The 20,339-nt window shown below is 48.9% G+C and overlaps 1 protein-coding gene across 2 annotated transcripts in view; it reads left to right on the top strand.

Moving 5' to 3' along the window:
• The window catches only part of WWP1 (WW domain containing E3 ubiquitin protein ligase 1), an 866,202-nt gene that overhangs the window by 97,369 nt on the left and 748,494 nt on the right, over nucleotides 1-20,339 (top strand). For both annotated transcript variants that reach the window (XM_086965959.1, XM_086965960.1), the window contains exon 7: nucleotides 12,083-12,437. In XM_086965959.1, the coding sequence (XP_086822085.1) occupies nucleotides 12,083-12,437 (355 nt within the window). The remainder of the gene's footprint in view (nucleotides 1-12,082; nucleotides 12,438-20,339) is intronic.

Here is a 20,339-nt window from a genome sequence, read left to right on the forward strand (position 1 = left end):
AGGCAACACTGGGCTCCCGAGTGGTGAGGAGAGCCCAGCGGCGTGCCAGGAGACGGGCAAGGACCGAGCCGGTAAGTTAGAGCTTGCATGCTTTTTGAACACAAGTTGCGTGCACTGGCTAGGGGGTTGGGGGGAGGGGGAGTGTATGTGCGTGTGCGAGCGCCTGTGTTTGTGTGTGTGCCTGCGTGAGAGAGATGGGTGGTGGTTAGTGGGGGCTGTGTGTGTGGCTGTGTGTGTGTGTGGCTGTGTGTGTGTGTGGCTGTGTGTGGGCGCGCAGTTATGAGAGGCTGACTTGTTGGAATGTGGGACCGGAGATGTGCACGGCGCAGGGCTGTACGTGCGCGCACACGCGATGAAATCGCTGATGGCCCTGCACATGCCAATCCCCTGTCCAACATTCTCAGCAAGTGGATAACTTAAGGTCTTTCGCTGGACGCAGCGCTTCGTGCTCCCAACACCAGCACGACCTAAAAAAGCAGGAGTGGATGAGCTGACAATTTGGAAGGCGAAGCTCAAGATTACCCCAGAATTAATCAAGTATTGTAGTACACGATTTTTCTAGTTTAAAAAAAATAAACATGCAGAAATAAACAAATCAGCAGATATCTGCTCTCCTCGCTCATTTTTCACGACAAACATGCTTAGATAATGGGCATACAGGATTATGGGAAAACTAAAGACCAGTGTAGTGTCGAATGAGCTCTAGTTAGTACAAGGATAACATGTATTAACAAAATACGCATCACTATCACATCGTTTTCTGTGAAGGTGTCAGATGGTTGGGGGATGGGGAAAGGGCAAGCTTTGGGCAGCATACTTCCACAAAAGCATTTATAAAAAATACCAAATCAGTACACTAACCAAAATAGTACAAGTGCTACAACATTGTGAGTTTCAACCACTCTTCTTTTGGTTCTTTACCAATCCCAATTACTAACCGCTGCATTTAGATTCACAAATATGGTATTCCACTGCCTCCATTTTATTAATTTCCTATTCCTGGCATTGAAGGTTTCAGGCGGACTTGCTAGAATCCCCGTTGACGTCCCCAACACGGAAAGACAACAGCACTCCTTGCAGCTTCTGGAGAGTGAGAGAAAATGTCCTACATTGCATTTCCAAGTTGCCTTCTCGTTCGCCAATTACTTTTCATTTTACCTCTAGTTTTGTGTTGATTTCCATTTTAATGAGCAGAGGAGCGCAAATTTGTATGCAAAAGGGTAGAACCGCTGGTCTTTGCTTTATCTGCACCAACAGCTTCATGCTCAATTGTTGATGAAGTAGCCTTTGGCAGTCAATTATTTACATCGCAACGCATTTACAGATATTTGAATGCCTTTTGTGAAGCTAGCTTGAGTGACTAGCTTCTGAAAAGTCATCATTTGTCTTCTCATGCTGCACACGTTTCACAAAGCATCGCTCAAACGATTGATAAACAGAGAAAATGAGGAGAACAGATTAAGACCTCTAGCAAACACTGGAAAAACAAACTGAACCACCCTTTTAGATGACAAGAGTAAGACAAAAGATACCAAGAAACAACAAGGTAGATACAAACATGCTACCACCAAGTTATTGAGCACAGTCAGCAATAGACTTGTAACTGGAAAAAAAAATAGCATTACCATTTAATAAACAGACGATGTCATATTATAGATCGGGTTTGCTGGTTATTTGCGGAGGGCACAGCTCTGGAATTCTCCGGCAGCCGCAGGCAACTCTCGCAGAGCACACAAACGCGCCCGGCACTTCAGAAAGATGCATTACTTAACGAGGCCTGACACGCAAATCGGATTTCCGGCCGGGAGAAAGGAGAGGCGTGACATGCACGGAGGAAGGAAGGGGCGGAGAAACAACGGAGCGGACTGCCGAGTCTGGACACAGGGAGGAACAGGAAACCGCTGACAATAGGTCCTTCGCTGACGCTCAACCTAAAGATGGGGGAGGGCATTCATTTTGATGAGAGCGATTCACTTGGCCATAGATATCGGCAGTTGAATCCACCTTTGCGAGGTAAGGTGGTCCACTGCTGGGCCATAGGTAAGGCGTATAACTTGTTCTTTTTTCCTGTGTAGATGTATGCCTAAATACTTAGTTATATCCCGTGCCCAGCGTAGAGGCAGCTTGGTCTCCTCTACGGCTGCCGCGTCTGTAATTGGAAACCTCTCCGATTTGCACCAATTAATTCGTAACCCTGGCATATCACCAAAACGGCATATTTCATATATCAGCGGTTACAAGTTATCCCGGGGTTATCTAATAAAAAGCAAGTTGTCCTCTGCATACATAGACATCAGTAAAGGTCCCAAGTGAAACTGTAGGCCACAAAACATGTGGTTTTCTTGTAGATGCCAAATTAGGGGAACTGTAGCCCATAGAACATGTGTTGTTCTTGTAGATGCCGAATTAGGGGATCCTTGGCCACTATAAAAAGTAGAGGGGACAGTGGACAACCTTATTGGGTGCCACAAGATATCAGAATCGGGGGACATAGCGATCCATTCACCCGGGAACGGGGGCAGTAAGAGATGAATAGAGCAATGCAATCCGTGTGATAAAGTTAGCCAGGATACCAAGCTTGCGGAGAATTGCCTTGAGGAACGGCCATTCCAGGGAATCAAAGGTCTTTTCTGCATCAAGAAGGGCTATCGCTGCGGGGATGTTTGGACTGTTTTTTCAGTTATAAATAGAATAGATCCGGAGGTTCAGGGTGGTCAATCGATGTGGTATAAAGCCAGACTGTACTGGTAATAGTATTTGATCCAAGAGTAAAGAGTTTGGTGGAAAGCATTTTGGCCAGGATTTTATTGTCAAAGTTTAGGAGGGGTATGGGGCGATAGGAGGCACAATTAGTTGGCTCCTTGCCAGGTTTTAGTAGGAGAGAGATAGCAGCCTCACGCATGGAATAGGGGAGTATGCCCACTTAGAGTGCTTCAGCATATGCTTCAAGTAATTTCGGTGCCAAACTGTCCGTAAATGTTTTGTAGAATATTCCTGACAACCTGTCAAGGCCTGGGGTCTTTGTCTCCTCTAAGGTGTCTATTGCCTGGGTTATCTCCTCCCCTGTAAAGGGATACCCATGGAACTGTGCTTGTCCAGTAGTAAGCCACATCATTTCCACTTCTTCTAGGTAGGCTAAATGTCGTTGTAGAGTTTAGTGGCGTATAAAGATCTATAGTAAGCGACCAGTTCTACCTGAATGTCAGCATAGTTGGAGGCTATAGAGCCCTTAGCTCGCTGAATTGCAACTATATGTCCAGCTCCATGAGGGGGTCGCAATAATCGTGCTAATGTTCTACTAGGGCGTTCCCCCTTCCCCATATTGGTGTGCCGCCTGATGCTTGCTCAGTATGCACCTCTCTATCAGCATGTTCGTTAAGTTGAAGTTGAAGTGTGTTACGTCAGTCAGAAGTGGTAGATGTACTTGGGGAGGTATCTAAGTGCCCCAATTCTCCCTCAGTTTATGCAAGGCTTCTCCTGTATGGAGCACAAAATTCCCGCCTGTTTTGAAATGCAAATACCACGGATATATGCCTTTAAAGGATGCCGTTCCATTCTTTTTTTTTTTGAAAATTCTTTATTGTCAGGAGTTCAGAAGAGATAACAGTACGACATTATAGCAATGCAGTAACATAACAGTAGCTTCATCCCCAAGTGGGGATAGCACGCAACATAGAGTATGGTAACAGTTACCTTGTTCATGCAGGGCCTAATAGGTGAAATTAAGAAACATACATATGTAGTACAAGGCCCAGTATCTCCCCTTCCTCGAAACCCCATCCCGCCCATAGAATTCCAGGGCAGAAGGCTGAGTTTTCTCATATAGAACATGAGCGGGGATTCATAAGAATAAAGAAAACCATTCAAAAAACCAAACAACCGTCATCATGATATCAGAGTTTGCGTATGTTCATCTATACCTTCTCACATGCTTACAAAGTCAGCATTCCGTTAAGAGTGGTAGTGCGTGCATTACGCCTCCCGGCCCCTCCCTTGTGCTCAGTAGTCCTCTTTAGCCACTAATCATCCTCCTCCTCCGAGTCTGAGTCCTCACCCTCTGGCAAAGCTTCACAAGGGTCACCTCTGTATGCGTTCCATTTCAGCCACACCCGGTTCCATTTGCGGGGACAGGCTCTTAATACATACACTGCTCTTTCCTTAACCATGAGAAGGTCCATATTTCTTATCCACCCTGCCACCGTTGGCAACTCCGGAGCTCCCCATCTCTGTGCAATGTCTCGTTTGGCCACCGTCATTGCTAGGGTGACCCACAACTGTTCATACCTGTTTAAGTCCGTTGGTTCCCAAATGTTCAGTAGGCACCTGCGAGGTTCCGGAAGTACAGACACATTCATGGCTTGAGAGACTGTTCGCATAATTTGACGCCATAGTTCCCTTATTTGTGGACATTCCCAAAACGTGTGTAGGAGAGTCCCCTCCTCCCCGCATCCCCTAAGGCAGTATGGGTGCTGCGCCCTTCGAATTCTGTGGAGCAGTGTGCGAGTGTAGTAGGTGCGGTGTAGCACCTTGAGCTGTATCAGGCGGAACCTGGCTGATATGCCCACCTCCCTCGGGGAGGCCAGTGCCTCATTCCACTCCGTGTCATCCATATCGTCTAGCTCGGCTACCCATTTCTCTTAAGTTTGTGCGTGGGATCTGGCGTGTTATTAATTAATTTCTTGTATGTGAGCGAGGTCGCTTTTTGCTCCATGTATTCGGTAAGCAGTCTATCCTCAAGGGGCGAGGACTCTGGGAGTGTTGTGTCTGGTGGGATTGCGCGCAGAAGTGCATGTCGAATCTGTACATAGCGGTATGTTTCAGTGGGCCCTAGGCCGTATTGTTGCTGAAGATGCTGGAAGGGAACAACTGTGCCCTTGTCCCAGAGGTCCCCAACTACCGATATCCCTATGTCGTCCCATCTCTTAAAGCCTTTACAGGCCCTAAGGGTGCCCAGTGCCTTGGTGTCCCAAAGGGGCGTCAGCCTAGTGATCTTCCCCTTCCATCCTAGGCGTGCCTGCGCCGTGTGCCAGAGTGTCGCTGTGTGGAGTGTTGGGCCTAGCAGGGTCTTGACCTTCGGGTAGTTATACAGTACCGCGAGCATGCCCTCAGTCCCCAGTTGTGACCAGTCTGCCTTGTATGCGGGGTCTTCTCTGGAAACGTGAATCCAGTGATTAATTACTTTAAGCTGTGACGCCCAGTAATACAATTGGAGATTGGGTAGTGCGATACCTCCCTCGTACCAACTCTTCACTAGTTTTGCCTGCGCTATACGTGCCGGCCCGTTACTCCACAACAGGCTGGAGACCAATGCTGCTACTCGTCGGAAATACTGCGGGCCAACCATATAAGGGGAGTTCTCTAGTACATACAGAAACCTCGGGAGAGCCATCATTTTGTAAAGAGCTGCGCGCCCTAGGAGGGTCAGTGGCAGCGAAGCCCAATACTGGACATCTGCACGCAACCTCTGCAGAGGCGGCTGCAAATTTTCGACATAGAACTGTTTAGCATCTTTCGTCACATAAATACCCAAGTACTTGAAGGAAGAGGCGGTCACTGTGAGAGGGCAGGTAGCCGGCAACACCGGAGCCGGGCCGGCGAGTACATATAGTGTGGACTTGGCCCAGTTCAGGGTATACCCGGACGCTTTACCATGTTCATCGCAGATCGCCAATAGGGCGGGTACTCCTTCATTCGGGCCAGTCATGTATACCAACATGTCATCGGCGTAAAGGGAGACCTTGTCTTCCCACCCGTCGCTCCATGCGATTCCTCTAAATAACGGTGTCGCACGTAGCAGGATTGCCAGCGGTTCCAGCACTATCGCAAACAGGGGCGATAGCGGGCACCCTTGTCTCGTCCCTCTCCCTAGTGGAAAGGTCGAGGATATACGTCCGTTTGCTACCACCTGTGCCATCGGCTGGGTGTAGAGCAGTCGCACCCACGCCATATACAGGGGCCCGAAGCCCATGCGGGTTAGTACAGCAAAGAGGTATTCCCACTCAACCAAATCAAATGCCATTTTAGCATCTAAAGAAAGTATCACAGCCTGTTCTTGAAGTAGATGCGCCTTCGCCAACACCCCGTGCACCCTGCGTAGATTAAGTGCTGTGCTTCTATGTGGCATAAAGCCCGATTGGTCAGGGTGTATTAGGGTAGTGAGATGTTTGGTGAGGCGGCTGGCCAGTAGTTTCGCTAGGACCTTCGCTTCTGTGTTGAGCAGTGAGATGGGTCGGTATGAGGTACAATCGGTTGGTGGCTTAGACGGTTTTGGGATAGCCACAATGGTGGCCGTGCGTTGATCGAGTGGGAGCTGCGCCTTTTGTAGGCTGTCGTTGAACATGTCTAGGAGGGGCTTGGCCAGGATAGAGTCCATCGCCTTATACCACTCCACAGGAATCCCGTTCGGGCCTAGGGCTTTGCCGGATTGTAGCGCCTGTATTGCCAATTTGACCTCTCCCACAGTGAGGTCTGCCTCAAGTTCCTGCTGCGCTTCCGGTGAGAGCACAGGGACCTGGATGTTGCTAAGGGAGTCCATGGCCTCCCGCTCAGTGACTGGCCGTGTCGGCGTGTAGATGTTCTGGAAGTGGCAGGCTAGAGTCTGAATTATGTGCTCTGGGTGAGTTCGCAGTGTGCCGTTCGCATCATAGAGTCCATGAATCCCTTTGTTGCTGCCACCCCGCTTGTCTAGCCACGCTAGCATCTTCCCGGCCTTATCGCCCACATCATAGATTCTGTGTGCTGTACTCGCAAGGTGCCCTTTAGTGATCACGGTAAGGTGTGCCTGATGTTGTTGCTGGCGGAGCTGCAGTTCATGGAGCGTCTCAGGGGTGGGGTCTGTCATATGTGCAGTGTTCGCCGTGTGCAAGGCTACTTCCAAATTGGTCAGTGTGGCCCTCGATTCCCTCTTATGCCCAGTAATGGCTGATATGGATGCCCCTCTGAGGACCGTCTTATACGCCTCCCACAGAATTGAAGGTGAGGCGACCGACCCAGTGTTCTCAGTGAAATAGTGTGTGGTGGTTAACTTGAGCTTCTTCTTGATGCCAGGGACCTGCAAATAATTGGGATAGATCGGGTACAGCCTACCCCGCTTACAATCCTTGGTGGAAATGTGAAGGGAGACCGGGGAGTGATCAGAAATTCCTCGCGGTAGAATGGCAATACTTTCTACAGAGCTCAGTCCAATCCCCAGAATGAAAAAGTAGTCGATGCGGGAGAGGGTGTTATGGGGTGCGGAGTAGTGTGTGTATTGCTGCGCAGCAGGGTTCAGGTGACGCCAAACATCCGTGAGGCCCATAGCAGATAAAAAGCCCGGAAGTGCTGCGGCCCCTCTCTGGCGGGCCCGCTGGGGAAAAGTGTCCCGTAGAGGGTCTGTGATGGCATTGAAATCGCCCCCCATGATCACATCTCCCTCGGGGAGATCAATAAGGAATCGGCTAAGCGCCGGTAGGGTGATAGCGTGCAGTGCGGGGGGGATGTAAACAGACACCACATTCAAGGCCCTTCCCTCCCACTGGCCTGAGAGTGCTGCAAACCGGCCTTGGTCATCCGTCTTGTGGCTAGTGACCAGGAAGGGGGAGTTGTTTCTGAGGAGTATCCCTGTGCCCCTGGAACCCGAGGTGAATTCGGAGTGTACCGCCATGGTGTACCCACGCCTGTTCAGTGCCTTACTGGTGGTTCCCGCCAAATGTGTTTCTTGCAGCAGTATCAGGTCTGACCGAGCACGCTTAACAGTTTGCAGCACCAAACCCCTTTTTATTTTATCTCCCAACCCTCTGACATTCCAGGTAAGGAGCTTCAGTGGGGGAACTATCGTCGTGACAGGGGTATCCATCGCGGGTGAAGCTTGACCATGCTGTGCCATGTGTAGTTATGAACCGTGTTCCTCGTTATCAGGAGGAGAAGGGTGTCAGAATGTGGAGGCGGTGCACGCCGCCCATAGAGTGCAGTGTATTCACGCCCTGTGAGAATGCAATAATGATGACGATGACAGTGAAACTGAACTTTAACTTGAACTTCGTAACTCCCATCCCTCCACCCCCTCCCTGCTCCCCTGCACCACGGACGAGTTCCCGCCCGCATCCCCAACTTGGCAGAGTGCTTTTCTCCCCCCCCTATCTAGTCTTACTTGCTTGTGGGGTTGGTGAGTCCCCTACAGGCACCGGCCATAACCCGCCCTACTCAGTTCCATCGGCCCAAGGTCCCAAGTGTAATGTTCAGTGCTTGATGCTTCCAGCGCAGTCATTCATCCTCTGCTAGGTTGACCTGAGTCAAAGGGGTCCCTCTCAAGATCGGAGTCCAAGCCCCCGGCTGCGCCCTGTTCAGTGGCTGGGCTGGGCTCGTGGCGCTCTGGCGTTTTCTCCTTACGGTGATCCTGGCGGTCTTTACGCGGGCGTTGAGGCTTGCCCGCCGGTCTCCAGCCATCCAACCACTCTCGTGCTACTTCAGGATTGTCGAAGAACCATGTCCTTCCCTCGGCCACAATCCGCAGTTTGGCGGGGAAGAGCATCGAGTAGGGTAGTTCCCTATCTCGCAAAGTCTTTTTGACCGCATTGAAGGATTTTCGACGCCTGGCCACCTCGGCCGTGTAATCTGGGAAGAACGCCAGCGTGGAGTTCAGGATCTTCACCGGTGGCGCCACCCTGGCCGCCTGCAAGATGGCGTCCCTGTCTCTATAGTTAAAGAGTCTGGCCAGCACCGGTCTCGGTGTGGCCCCTGGTTGGGGCGTTCCCCCGGGGACTCGATGGGCCCTTTCAACGGAGAAGAATGCTGATAGTCCTTTAGGTTGCAGTTTTGTCTTGATAAGGTCCTCTATGTACAGGTCCATGGCACCTTTTCCCTCCGATTCCGGAAGGCCTAGAATACGGACGTTATTCCTTCTCGAGCGTCCTTCCTGGTCGTCCAGCTTTTCTTGTAGTTGTTTGGTTGTCTTTTCTAGTCGCTCCATCGCCACCTGAAGGTCAGAAGTGTCCTCAATAAGGGATTTCGTGACCACCTCTACTTGCGACACCCTCTCCGACATTTTCTTGAAATCTGCTCGCATCAGGTTCACCTCCGTGGAGATTGTGCCAACCGTCGCCTGGACGTCCGTGAGAGTTCTCATTATGGCCTCCAGTGTGACCTTTCCAGTCCCGTTGGTATCGGAGGAAGCTCCGGCTGAGTGCCGACCAGGTCCTTGTGAGTGGCCGTTATGGGCATAAGCAAACTTGTCAAGCTTGGATTGCGTCGCAGCCATGCTCCTCGTGTTCTTGCCCGTCATGATGGCGTGCTTGAGTTGCAAGTGTCCGTGCAGGCCTTCCTCCCGATGTGTGTCGTCGAGGCAGCCGGCAAAAGGCGCAGGGACCCCAGGGTTCAGGTCTGTCCCCGCCAGTAGTGCAGCCGGATTGTGGCTGCCGTTGGATTCAGTGGAGAGGTTGCCGTTGCGATGATGGCGGCGTGCACAGGTCCCGGATTCCGTACAGGTTCCCTCCTCCACGTGGGTCGTATGGTCGCCGTGTGTCGCCGGGGACTGGCGCCACTATGGTGAAGGCCGCCTTCCTGTCCAACGGCAGTTCGGAGTAATGTTCAGTGCTGCGGGGGGACCGCGCCGACCCAGGCTTTGTCTGCCTATGTGCGCCGAAGTGGTCGGGGCGCTGTGCGGGGCCTCCACCGTCCCTGCTATCACTGGAGTCTTGGCTTAGAGGTGCTCCCAAGTGCAACGTGAAGGGAGCGCCATGGTGGAGCTCGGTGCCAAGCAAGGAGGAGCGGTCGCCGGCAAGTGCCGACTCCTCCCGGCCGGAGAAGGTGCGCTTCCGGTCGGCACGCCCCCGAACTCAGGGCCGGTGCTGCCGAGTCGCTGTAGGCCTCGTCTCACTATCGACGGATGGAGCACTTCCCGGCGTCGGATTTTCGCTGGAAGCGGCTCGTTATGTGCCGCTCGGTTCCCGGGGCCGATTTCACCCCTTCAGGCAGGTCAGTGTACGGATGTGCATACGGATTATTGTGCGGGCCGGATTGCCTTGCGGAGCTCCCGGGTTAAGCTGCCGCCATGTTCGGCAGTTGGCCACGCCCCCCATGCCGTTCCATTCTTAACAAGACCCTTGCTCCCTCCACAGTCAAATGTTACTCCGCCAAATGGAGAGGATTCTGCTTCTGGTGCATAAATCACTCATGCCATCCACTCTCTTCATCTCTGGAGGAGGTTTTGCCATATCTCTTGTCGCTAGCAAAAGCTGGTCTCTCTCATTCCTCGGTAAAAGTCCATTTGACTCTAATTTCAAGGTATAGGAGACATTCGAACCAATTGTCCCAATGATCCTGCAGGTTGGTGATGGAATTCATTGAAGGCCTTTTTCGGAGCCTACCTGCTGGTTCGGCCTATTCTGGTGCTGTGGCAATTGAACATTGTGTTGTCTCAGCTCATGAAAGTGCCATTCGAGCCGATTCACAAATGCAGCATAACATTTTTATCTTGGAAGGTGGCTTTTCTCTTAGCTATCACATCGGCTAGACGTATTAGTGAAATTCAAGCCTTCACAGCTACAGACCCTTATCTTCAATTCCAGCAGGATAGAGTGGTGCTACACACTAACCCCTCGTTCATACCCAAAGTACCTACCACATTCCATCTCAATGAACCTGTGGTCCTGCCTTCATTCTTTCCTGCTACATCGATACCAGCAGAGAGAGCTCTGCATTCCTTGGACATCAAACGATGTTTAAAGTTTTACCTTCAAAGGACTCAATCTTTCTGCAAATCTACTCAATTGCTCATCGCCTTCTCTGCCCCTAGAAAGGGTCAGGCTTTGACTAGAGCTTCGATTGCTCGCTGGGTTACTTCTACTATAACGTTCTGCCATGAAAGGGCGGGTAGCCCTCTTATTTCCAAAGTGAATGCTCATTCCATGAGGAAGATGGCAACAACCTCGGCCCTGTTTGCCGGAGTGTCCCTGCCAGACATTTGCAGGGCTGCGACATGGACAAGTGTCCATACCTTTACGAGGCACTACTGCCTGGACAGTTTACGAAAGCACGATGCTGGGGATGTGCGGCTCTTCGTCGTTTGTTCGCTTAAGGTTTGCCTCAGTTACTGAGGTTCATTAAGAATTCTTATCAGTATTATGTTTATTACTATTTTGATTATTATCTCTGCCAAATCTTATGGCAGAGATTTTTATAACTTTTGAAACTGTGGAAGTTAAGTTACTTGATTCACTTCAGGTGATGGCATTTTGTGGCATGGTGGGATGGTTCACCGGTCTTCTCCAACCCCGATTTTGATTATGTGCTCCTTACTAGTCTGATTCAAGCATGTGAATCTATAAAAGATGCAATACTGGAGAAAAAACAAGTTACTTACCTGTACACTGTGGATCTCCAGTATTGATATCTTTTATAGGTTCACATGCAGCCCTCATCCTCCCCTTACAGGTGCACTCTTCCAGGCCTCCTTTATTTGACTACACTTGTGCTCGAAAACTGAGGTATGGTGGCTCTACCGGGGATTGATACTCCGGGGACTGCGATGTGATTGATTGGAGTTTGGATGTTCCTTAATGATGTTAACTTGTTACTAAATACTGTTGATTCTCAAGGTAGACTGTCTTTTTAGCTTTGTACTGCTATTTTTCTATTACTGTAGGACTCCCCACCATAACGACGGGGAAGATTCAAGCATGTGAATCTATAAAAGATATCAATAATGGAGAACCACGACTTACAGGTAAGTAACTTGTTTTATGTTGCTTGCACTAGGATAGAATATTTTGATTTTAAAAATATATCCATTATTTCCTAGTGTCCTTGAGTGTGCCTTATCTTATTAAAATATGGTTTGGATTTCACTAGCTATCCCTGTGATATCTCATAGGATAGATTGTTTCCTGAAACAGATCACACTGAAATATTGCTCATTGGATTGTGGGGCTGGTTGCAGTCCAGCTGGCTTTCTATCTAAGGCTGGTAAATTGACCAAGTCCTTAGTGCCAGAAAGTCTAGAAAGCAGAATCCTGGGCCGTAGAGAACGTTAGCCGCATATTTATCTGACAACATGACATAGGCTTTTTATGTGATAGTACTTAAAGATACTTGTTTGTCTTTTCAGTTAACGGGGAGGAAATATCATCTGCAGCAGAAGGGAGTGATGCATCTACTGCTGCTTTATCGTCTCCCATAGAAAGATCCATATCGAATGAAGGCACGAACATTGTTACATCAGTTAATCAGTCCTCCACCTTTACAGCAGTTAATCCATCAGCTGGAGACGTTGCACTTTCTCCTCAAAATAGCACACCCGCCGCTAATAGTAATACAGTCTCCGAGTCTGAAATTCCAACCTCCACTGCCCCTGTTTCTGCTGACTCAGAATTATCAAAACCAAGGCAGTCCTCATCTAGCCCTTCTGGGGAACCTGTGAGACAACAGCCTGGCAGCACCACTGCAGAGCCATTGCCTCCTGGGTATGTTGATATTGGCAATTTATTAAGGTTCAGTTGAAATAGGTACAAATTGCATGGTACAGAAATATTTCCTTGAATTTCAAATAATTCCAGATAGTACATTGTGTTATGTTGACTTCTCAATGCCTTGACCAATACCTCATCCATATTTTGTTTTGCAAAATATCTTAAACCTCTAATCACCTTATCACGTGGTCTTTATGTCCATTTGTACACAAGTTTTTGGCCCAATATGCTTTGTAAAATGCCGTTTATTTGATAGAGACTTCAGCCGCAGATTTCTTACCTTAGAATTTTTCCCAAGTGTCAGACTGGATCCGTAAACTTTTGAGCAATCCTCTTTCTCGCTGGTAGGTGGTGTCATCTGCGTTGTCCGAGCCGTAAGTGATGTGTATTGTGCATATATGGGCGCCACCCCAGCGTGCCAACCTCCATTCCTTCTTTTTCACATCAGTAGCACGGATCCTGACTAGCTCCTCTTCGTAATTTTTTTAATTGGCTTTTTTGATAGTTTGTCAAACTAGACTACTGTACATTTTTCCTTATCTATTTTTCTGAGATGTCCCCCCGAAGAAAACTGGGTTCAAGCTTTATAGTGACTCACAGACTAATGTATGTAATGGCCCCCCTCTCTTGGTGTGTCTATGGTGGCTGGAGTGGGACGACAACTCTGCAAAGGCATGAGCTCAAAGGCCATCCACGAGTGAGCTATGATGCTTTTTTACTGCTCATCATGCGACTCCTTGCTGCTTCAGGTACCACTAACTTGGGAGGTATCCAGACTGCTCCTGGGGTCGCTTGCTTTGTTCTTTGCTGTGATGCCGAACTTCTTCAGGTAAGTCTCACTGTAAGTTGTTGAAGTTAAAGCGTTATTCGACTTTTGCACGTCGCCCCGATTATTCATACGGCACTACAGAACGACACCATAGATCCAGGTTCCACTCCCAGGTTGTTCCTGTGGAGCCGACGTCAGACACTGGGTCCACTCTGTGATTTCCTGAACTTGCATGAGCAACCACCTCCGAACTACGGGAAATACATGAGCCTTGCCTTTGGCCAACTGAACCCCTCAGAAGCATCTTTGGGCCCCAGGGGTTCCAAAGGGTGTTTGACTGGGGCTCTGCAGGCAAATTACCTTATGCACCAGTTGAGCCTCGAGGATCTGTTGGTGGATTGGGACTTGCACTGGCCGTGACTTTATGGCCTCCCTGGGGGCTGTTCCAGTGGGGCCGTTTTTGGCGCCACCGACGCCACTGATCCCATTGTGAATCCTTACTCCGATGAGGCGTCAGACCAACAGCATCCAGCCCCACACGGCCTGAATTGGAGGTGGAGCCATATTTTCTGGTAAGACCCTTAGAGTAACACAAATGGAAGGCATTTGAGTATCCTTGTGCTACTCCATCCCCCTTGCATAGTCCATGGCCGATGACACGTGGTACCAGAGCTATAGACCTCACCAGATGCTGGCCTTCTCTCTCCAGCGACTGTACTAAGGAGGAATGGGCTTCTTTTGCGATGGTAGCCTGAGGTCCTGGCCCAGCAGCTGCCCATAGTCGATGTCAAGACTAATGTCTTGACAGGTGCTTCAGACCGAGGTATCCTCGTTAAAACCCTTACTCTCTTTTATTGTGCCCTCACAAATGTCCCACTCTGTGCCTGGGCCAAATCCAGCACAGTCACTCCTATGCATAGGACCATCGACCTGCTTCCGAGACTCAGCCTTCCTTGCTCAGCACTCCACCCCTGAGAGCCTTGTGGTCCAAGCCTCAACCTCCGGATCAATCCTGGTGCATTCCCTATCACACTACTGTATAGGACATTTAGGAGACTGGATACCTTCGGCAAAATAATGTTCGAGGCATATGAGCTGCAGATTACACACTGTGCATAGATCGTCACCTAGTGTTGGGCCCGGATGTTTGCAGTGTGTTTTTGTCCTGAAAATTTCTTTGGAAGTCACGAAATAGGTGATTCCTCCTTTAGACCATATTGCGCATGGGCATCGGCTCCATCCTCAGATTGTTTTTTCCCGCTATCGAGCTTGGATGTGTTTCCAGCGCTCCAGTTTGGAACCGATTTTCCTTCGGCGCGCAATCCTCACCCAGTTCGACGGTATTGTTTTGATTGTGGTCCCCATCGACGTGACTCTTCACCACTTCGAAGTCTTCGATTCCAGTCTTCGACGAAGGCGTCCGGGCCTACCTAGGCCTTACTCTCTGGCTCATGGAAAGGACGCCATTTAAGAGGTGTCCTCGATGTAGATCGAAGTTTCCCCACACCGATCTACATGAGGTGTGCAACTTTTGCCTCTCACCGGAGCACGAGGCCAAAGACTGTTCCGCTTGTGCCTCCTTCCGCGCCAAGAAAACAATTCGGGACCGACGAGCTCGAAGAACAATGGCTCGTTCGTCCACATCGATCCCGGACGACATCTTCCAAGAGGGCGTCGACATGCTAGAACAGCAGCGGGCCGAAATAAGCACCAGCTCCTCCGATGCCAAAGACTCAGACATCAAGGACATCACTCCAGCTCAACGGGTCGTAAGTAAGAACGTCGACACCGACCCTTCCTCGACATTCCAAAAAGGCTTCGGTCACACGCTCACCTTCGGGCCCGGGTGCACACCGAGAGACTGCTTCCCACGCCCTGCCCTCGGGCTCGGCAAAGAAGCCTACTAAGCCTTCAGGCGGCTCGGGCTCGTGTCAGCCTATTCCCGGTGTCGAGCCTACACTGACACCGAAAAAGAAGCCATCTTCCTCATCCACACCGACCGCTGCTTCGACACCCAAGCAATCTGCGCCGAAGACTGGCACCGGCTCATCGACGCCAAAACCGCACTCGGAGCCGAGTAAAAGACTACCTAAAGGTCCTGACTCCCATGCTTCGGGAACCAAAAAAATCCACGGAACCGAAAAAACACGTTACGGTTAAAGACATTGCAAAAGGTCAGTTCTAAGCCAAAAGACACTAGACCAGCTACTGAATCGGTGTCGAAAAAAACCTCAGAAACAGAAGGACTTGCGATCCACAGAAGATCCTTTTTTACCAGATCCTACTCAAAATACTCCTGTAAAGGATCCTAAGACTGGACAACTGTCTCTTAGCTCCAAGAAGAGACTACTAGAGGCGCCTGAACCTCCTCCTCCAAAAAAGAGAAACCTTGCAACCTCTCCATTAAGGGTCCCTTCTCCACTTCCTCATACTCTTCCACCAACACATCATTCTACACCATCCCCTAACTTAGATGATGATGTAGACAGACTCCGATGACACAGGTGGGGGTGCTTATGAATCAGTAGGGAACAATAGTCCCCCCTCAGTCACCTAATCCATGGGATGATTATAACACCCCTGATTTGCCTTATGTCCCTCAAGACGATGTATATACCTCCAGGCTTTCCCCCCCAGAGGACACTGTAGGTTTTAACCTACTAGCCCAATACCATGGGGTCGATTTGCACACACACACTGTGGAGGAAGATTTCTTATTGGACACGTTTGACAATGCACAAAGGTCCACTGCCATTCTGCCAATGCTTAAGGGGGGGGGGGGTCATTAATCATGCTACAGAGGTCTTTAAAGATCCTGTCAGGGCTCGAGTCCTCAAACCCCGCATTGAGAAAAAATACAAAGCTGCCCCTACTGATCCGGTACAAAAGGGGGTGGTGATGGACGGAGCATCTGAATCAATCAAACACTCACACCCAGTCAAAAGATCTGGATTTAATCCATCACCGTTCTTTAGCCCACTCTGCCACCCCAGTTCAGACATGGCTATATGCAAATCAGTCTAACCCTGTGCCTCATGGGAACAGTCCAGCCCGAACTGCCAAGCCATGTCTTCCCTGGACCGGAAACAAGCTTCCGAGGACTGGTTTCTGGCATTCGAACCGTCTTCAGCCTGGCTTGCTTGAATCCAGTGGCAAAGTGAGCAAGGGACTCACGTCTGAGCATACCCTGCCACACTTATGGTGGCCAAAAGCGGTACAAAAGGGTACCGCTCCATCTTACATTAGAGACCCAGCACCCCTAGATTCCTTAGTAGTTTCTAATGCACGTAAACGTGCCAATTCACAAACATCAGGTGTGGCCTCACCACCAGACCAGTAATCGAAACTCCTTGACGCCTCCGGCAAACTAACAGCGTCACGGGCAGCTAACATATGGCGCATTGCCAATATACCATGGCAAGATATGACAGGGAACATTATGATGAACTGGAGTCCATAATGCAGCATCTGCAAGACAACTACAAAACTAAGGCCAATGAAGTTATACAAGAAGGTAAAAATATCACTAATACTTCCATCCGTTGTGCCCTAGACGCTGCAGATACTTCCTCAAGGGCAATGAATACGAGTGTCCGTTTGCGTTGGCATGCCTGGCTACGTATTTCAGGTTTTAAACCTGAGGTACAAAATTCCATCCTCAATCGCCCATTTGATGAGAAACACTTATTTGGCCCTAATGTCGATGTATCTTTAGAGAAAATGAAAAAAGACACCGCTTAATCTATGGAAGCCTTGCAGCTGCAAGCTCCCAGACGTTCTTTCCGTCGCTCGTCATATAGAAGCAACGCAAGAGATTACTCCTCCGAAAGCCCCTCCACTTCCTACAAGACCCCTAGCCAATCTACATTCACTGGGGGCTACCAAAGAGGGGGTTACAGGGGTAAAAACAACAAAGGCAGAGGCAAAACCAACAACTCCCGCTCTGCCTCCACTCCTACCCAATGACTCCTTACATACAGAAACAGGGCGGAACACACTCCCTGCAACTCTCAGCTAGCACAAAACATATTGCGGTGGGCTATATCTCAAAACATATTCCTCTTAGCCCAGCTTGTCCCAGGACTACAAAATACCATAGCAGATCTGTTAAGTCGTCAGACACAACAGATCCACGAGTGGGAACTTCATCCACAAGTTCTTCAACCATTCTTTCAGATGTTGGGACAACCTCAAATAGACTCTTTGCCACCCACGAAAACGCCAAATGCCCAAGCTTCGCCGCCAGATATCCACACCCACTGTCCAAAGGCATTGAGATATGGATACACTGGTCAAAAAAAATTGCGTACGCTTTTCCACCTCTACCACTCATGCCACTAGTAGTACGCAAACTACAGCAGCATTCTCTGACCCTCATCCTAGTTGCTCCAACGTGGGCCAGACAGCCGTGGTACATCACACTACTACAACTGTCTGTAGTTCCGCACCAAAAACGATACCTGTCTCCACACCTTTTAACATAGAACCGTGGAGAGATCAGTAACCCGGACCCAGCTCAGCTCAACCTTGCCATCTGGCTCCTGAAATCCTAGAATTTGGATATCTTAATCTTCCTTTGGACTGCATGAATGTCATAAAAGAAGCTAGACGACCAACCACTAGAGCATGCTATGCAGCTAAGTGGAAACGCTTTGTAATATATTGTCACAACAACAATAATAATCCCCTAGACGTGTCTATTTAACACATCATAGGATACTTACTATACCTCCAAAGATGTAACTTAGCCTACACGTCTATTAGACTACTTCTTGCGGCCATAGCAGCATATCTTCAAAACAGACGGCATCTATCTCTGTTCAGAGTGCCTGCTATTAAAGCCTTTATGGAAGGCTTTAAGAGAATAATTCCTCCCAGAGTACCAACTTCACCAGTGTGGAATGTGAACATTGTTCTCACACGGCTAATGGGACCTCCCTTCGAACCTTTACATAAATGTGAACTACAATTTTTAACATGGAAGGTTGCGTTCCTAGTAGTTATTACTTCTCTACGGAGAGTTAGTGAACTACAAGCACTAACCATTCAAGAACCTTTCTTGCAAATGCATCATAATAAGGTCGTTCTCCGTACTAATCCAAAATTCCTGCCCAAGGTCATTTCTCCCTTCCACCTCAATCAATCTGTGGAACTGCCCGTTTTCTTCTCGCAGCCACAAACAGTAGCAGAAAGAGCTCTTCATACCCTAAATGTCAAAACAGCATTGCTATACTACATTGAGAGAACACAACTCTTTTGTAAGACCAAACAACTTTTTGTGTGTTTCTCACCACCACACAAGGCTAATCTCATATCAAAATCTGGTATAGCTAGATGGATTGTCAAATGCACACAGATTTGCTACCATAAAGCTAAACGTATGTTATCTGTTCCTCCTAAAGCCCATTCTACAAGGAAAATAGGGGCTTCAATGGCATTTTTAGGGAACTTTCCCCTAGATGACATCTGCAGAGCAGCTACATAGTCTACACCGCACACATTCACGAAACACTATTGTGTAGATGTGCAAACCAAGCAACAAGCTAATGTAGGCCAGGCTGTTCTCAAAACATTATTTCAAACTACTGCAACAGATAGGAGTGGTTGTCGCTAAGAGTGGGTACTGCTATACAATCTATGCACAGTGTGTAATCTGCAGCTCAATTCCTCGAACGGAAAATGCTACTTACCAGTATGCATCTGTTCTTTGCATGTAGAGCTGCATAGTTACACACGCCCACCCGCCTCCCCGGCTACCCTTGTCTGTTCCAGTATTATCTTAATTAGATACAGCTTACGTGGACATCCTTCCTTTTCTTGCAAAGCTCCATCATTTCCCTAATGGTGAGAAACAATCTGAGGATGGAGCTGATGCCCACGAGCAATATGGTCCAAAGGAGGAGTCGACTATCTCGCGACTTCCAAAGAACTTTTCGGGACAAAAACAAACTGCAAACATCCGGGCCCAACACTAGGTGGCAATCTATGCAGTGTGTAACTCTGCAGCTCTACATGCCAAGAACAGATGCATACTGGTAAGTAGCATTTTCCTTACTGTTGCACCAGCCTGGCACAGCTGTCGGTGAACACCTGGCTTATTGGGTTAATATTCTTACACTGTGAGGGATGTGATTGCATATTTGCTGCCTATGGTTCTAGATTTAGCCTGGGCATTACTCTCCCAAACTGTTGCTGACTTGAGAGATGTAGCAAAGTTCACTATCGGGTTGATACATCCGAGACTCTGAGCAGAGCAATTGCTTCCACGGTGGTGCTTCAACCCAATCCGGGCTGAAGGCAGCTGGCTTTTTGGGGGGATGTCCAGGCATTTCTTATGGACATGCCATTTGATGGGATTCATCAGTTTTTTTTTTAGAACTGAAGCACACCCTTTCCTTATAGGCAAAATCCTCTTTGACATCCAATATTTTTTTCCAAAGTTGGCGTGCATGCACTCTTCCTGTGCTCCGTTCCAGTGCACACAGATAATATGAACAAATTGAGAAGCGCTGTTTGCGAATCTGCAAAGAGTTGCACAACCTTATATACATATGTGATCCAAATTATTCACGTAAACCAACAGCGCTTCTCAATTTGTTCATTTGATGGGATTCGCCTGTTTGGCAACAAGGCAGATTCAGCTGTAGAGTAATTTAAGGACAGTAGGGCCACAACTAAGTTGTTGAGTTTCACCATGGCCCCTCGACAGCTGCAATCCACCTTCCGCCCATACCGTGGCTATTGTACTATTCTACTAGCCAGCAGGCATCACATTCCTTTTGTGGTTGCAGATGCAGCTCCCACAAGTCTTTTGGAAACCTGAGCCAGAGGTTGACCCAATCAGTCACTCCCTCATGGCAATCACAAAGCAAAAGCCTCTTTAGTTTGCCTTTCTACCACTATGGGCACCCGGTTAGTGGCAGAATCTGGCGCCACCTGCCCCAATGACAGGAAGTAACTCCTGACAAGTATGTGCATAAGATCGTCCAGTATGGCTGTGTAGCAGGGTTTCCGTTCTCCCACAGAACTGTGCATAGAGATCTGGAACCTCAGTGAGTTAGGATGATCCAAAAACTCATCTCAGTGTCAGAAATCTCGTTACCTAGCTAGCTACAGTGTCTCATGGA

This window comes from Lissotriton vulgaris, chromosome 4_1 (assembly GCF_964263255.1).
Source record: "Lissotriton vulgaris chromosome 4_1, aLisVul1.2, whole genome shotgun sequence".
In the NCBI taxonomy this organism is placed as follows: domain Eukaryota; kingdom Metazoa; phylum Chordata; class Amphibia; order Caudata; family Salamandridae; genus Lissotriton; species Lissotriton vulgaris.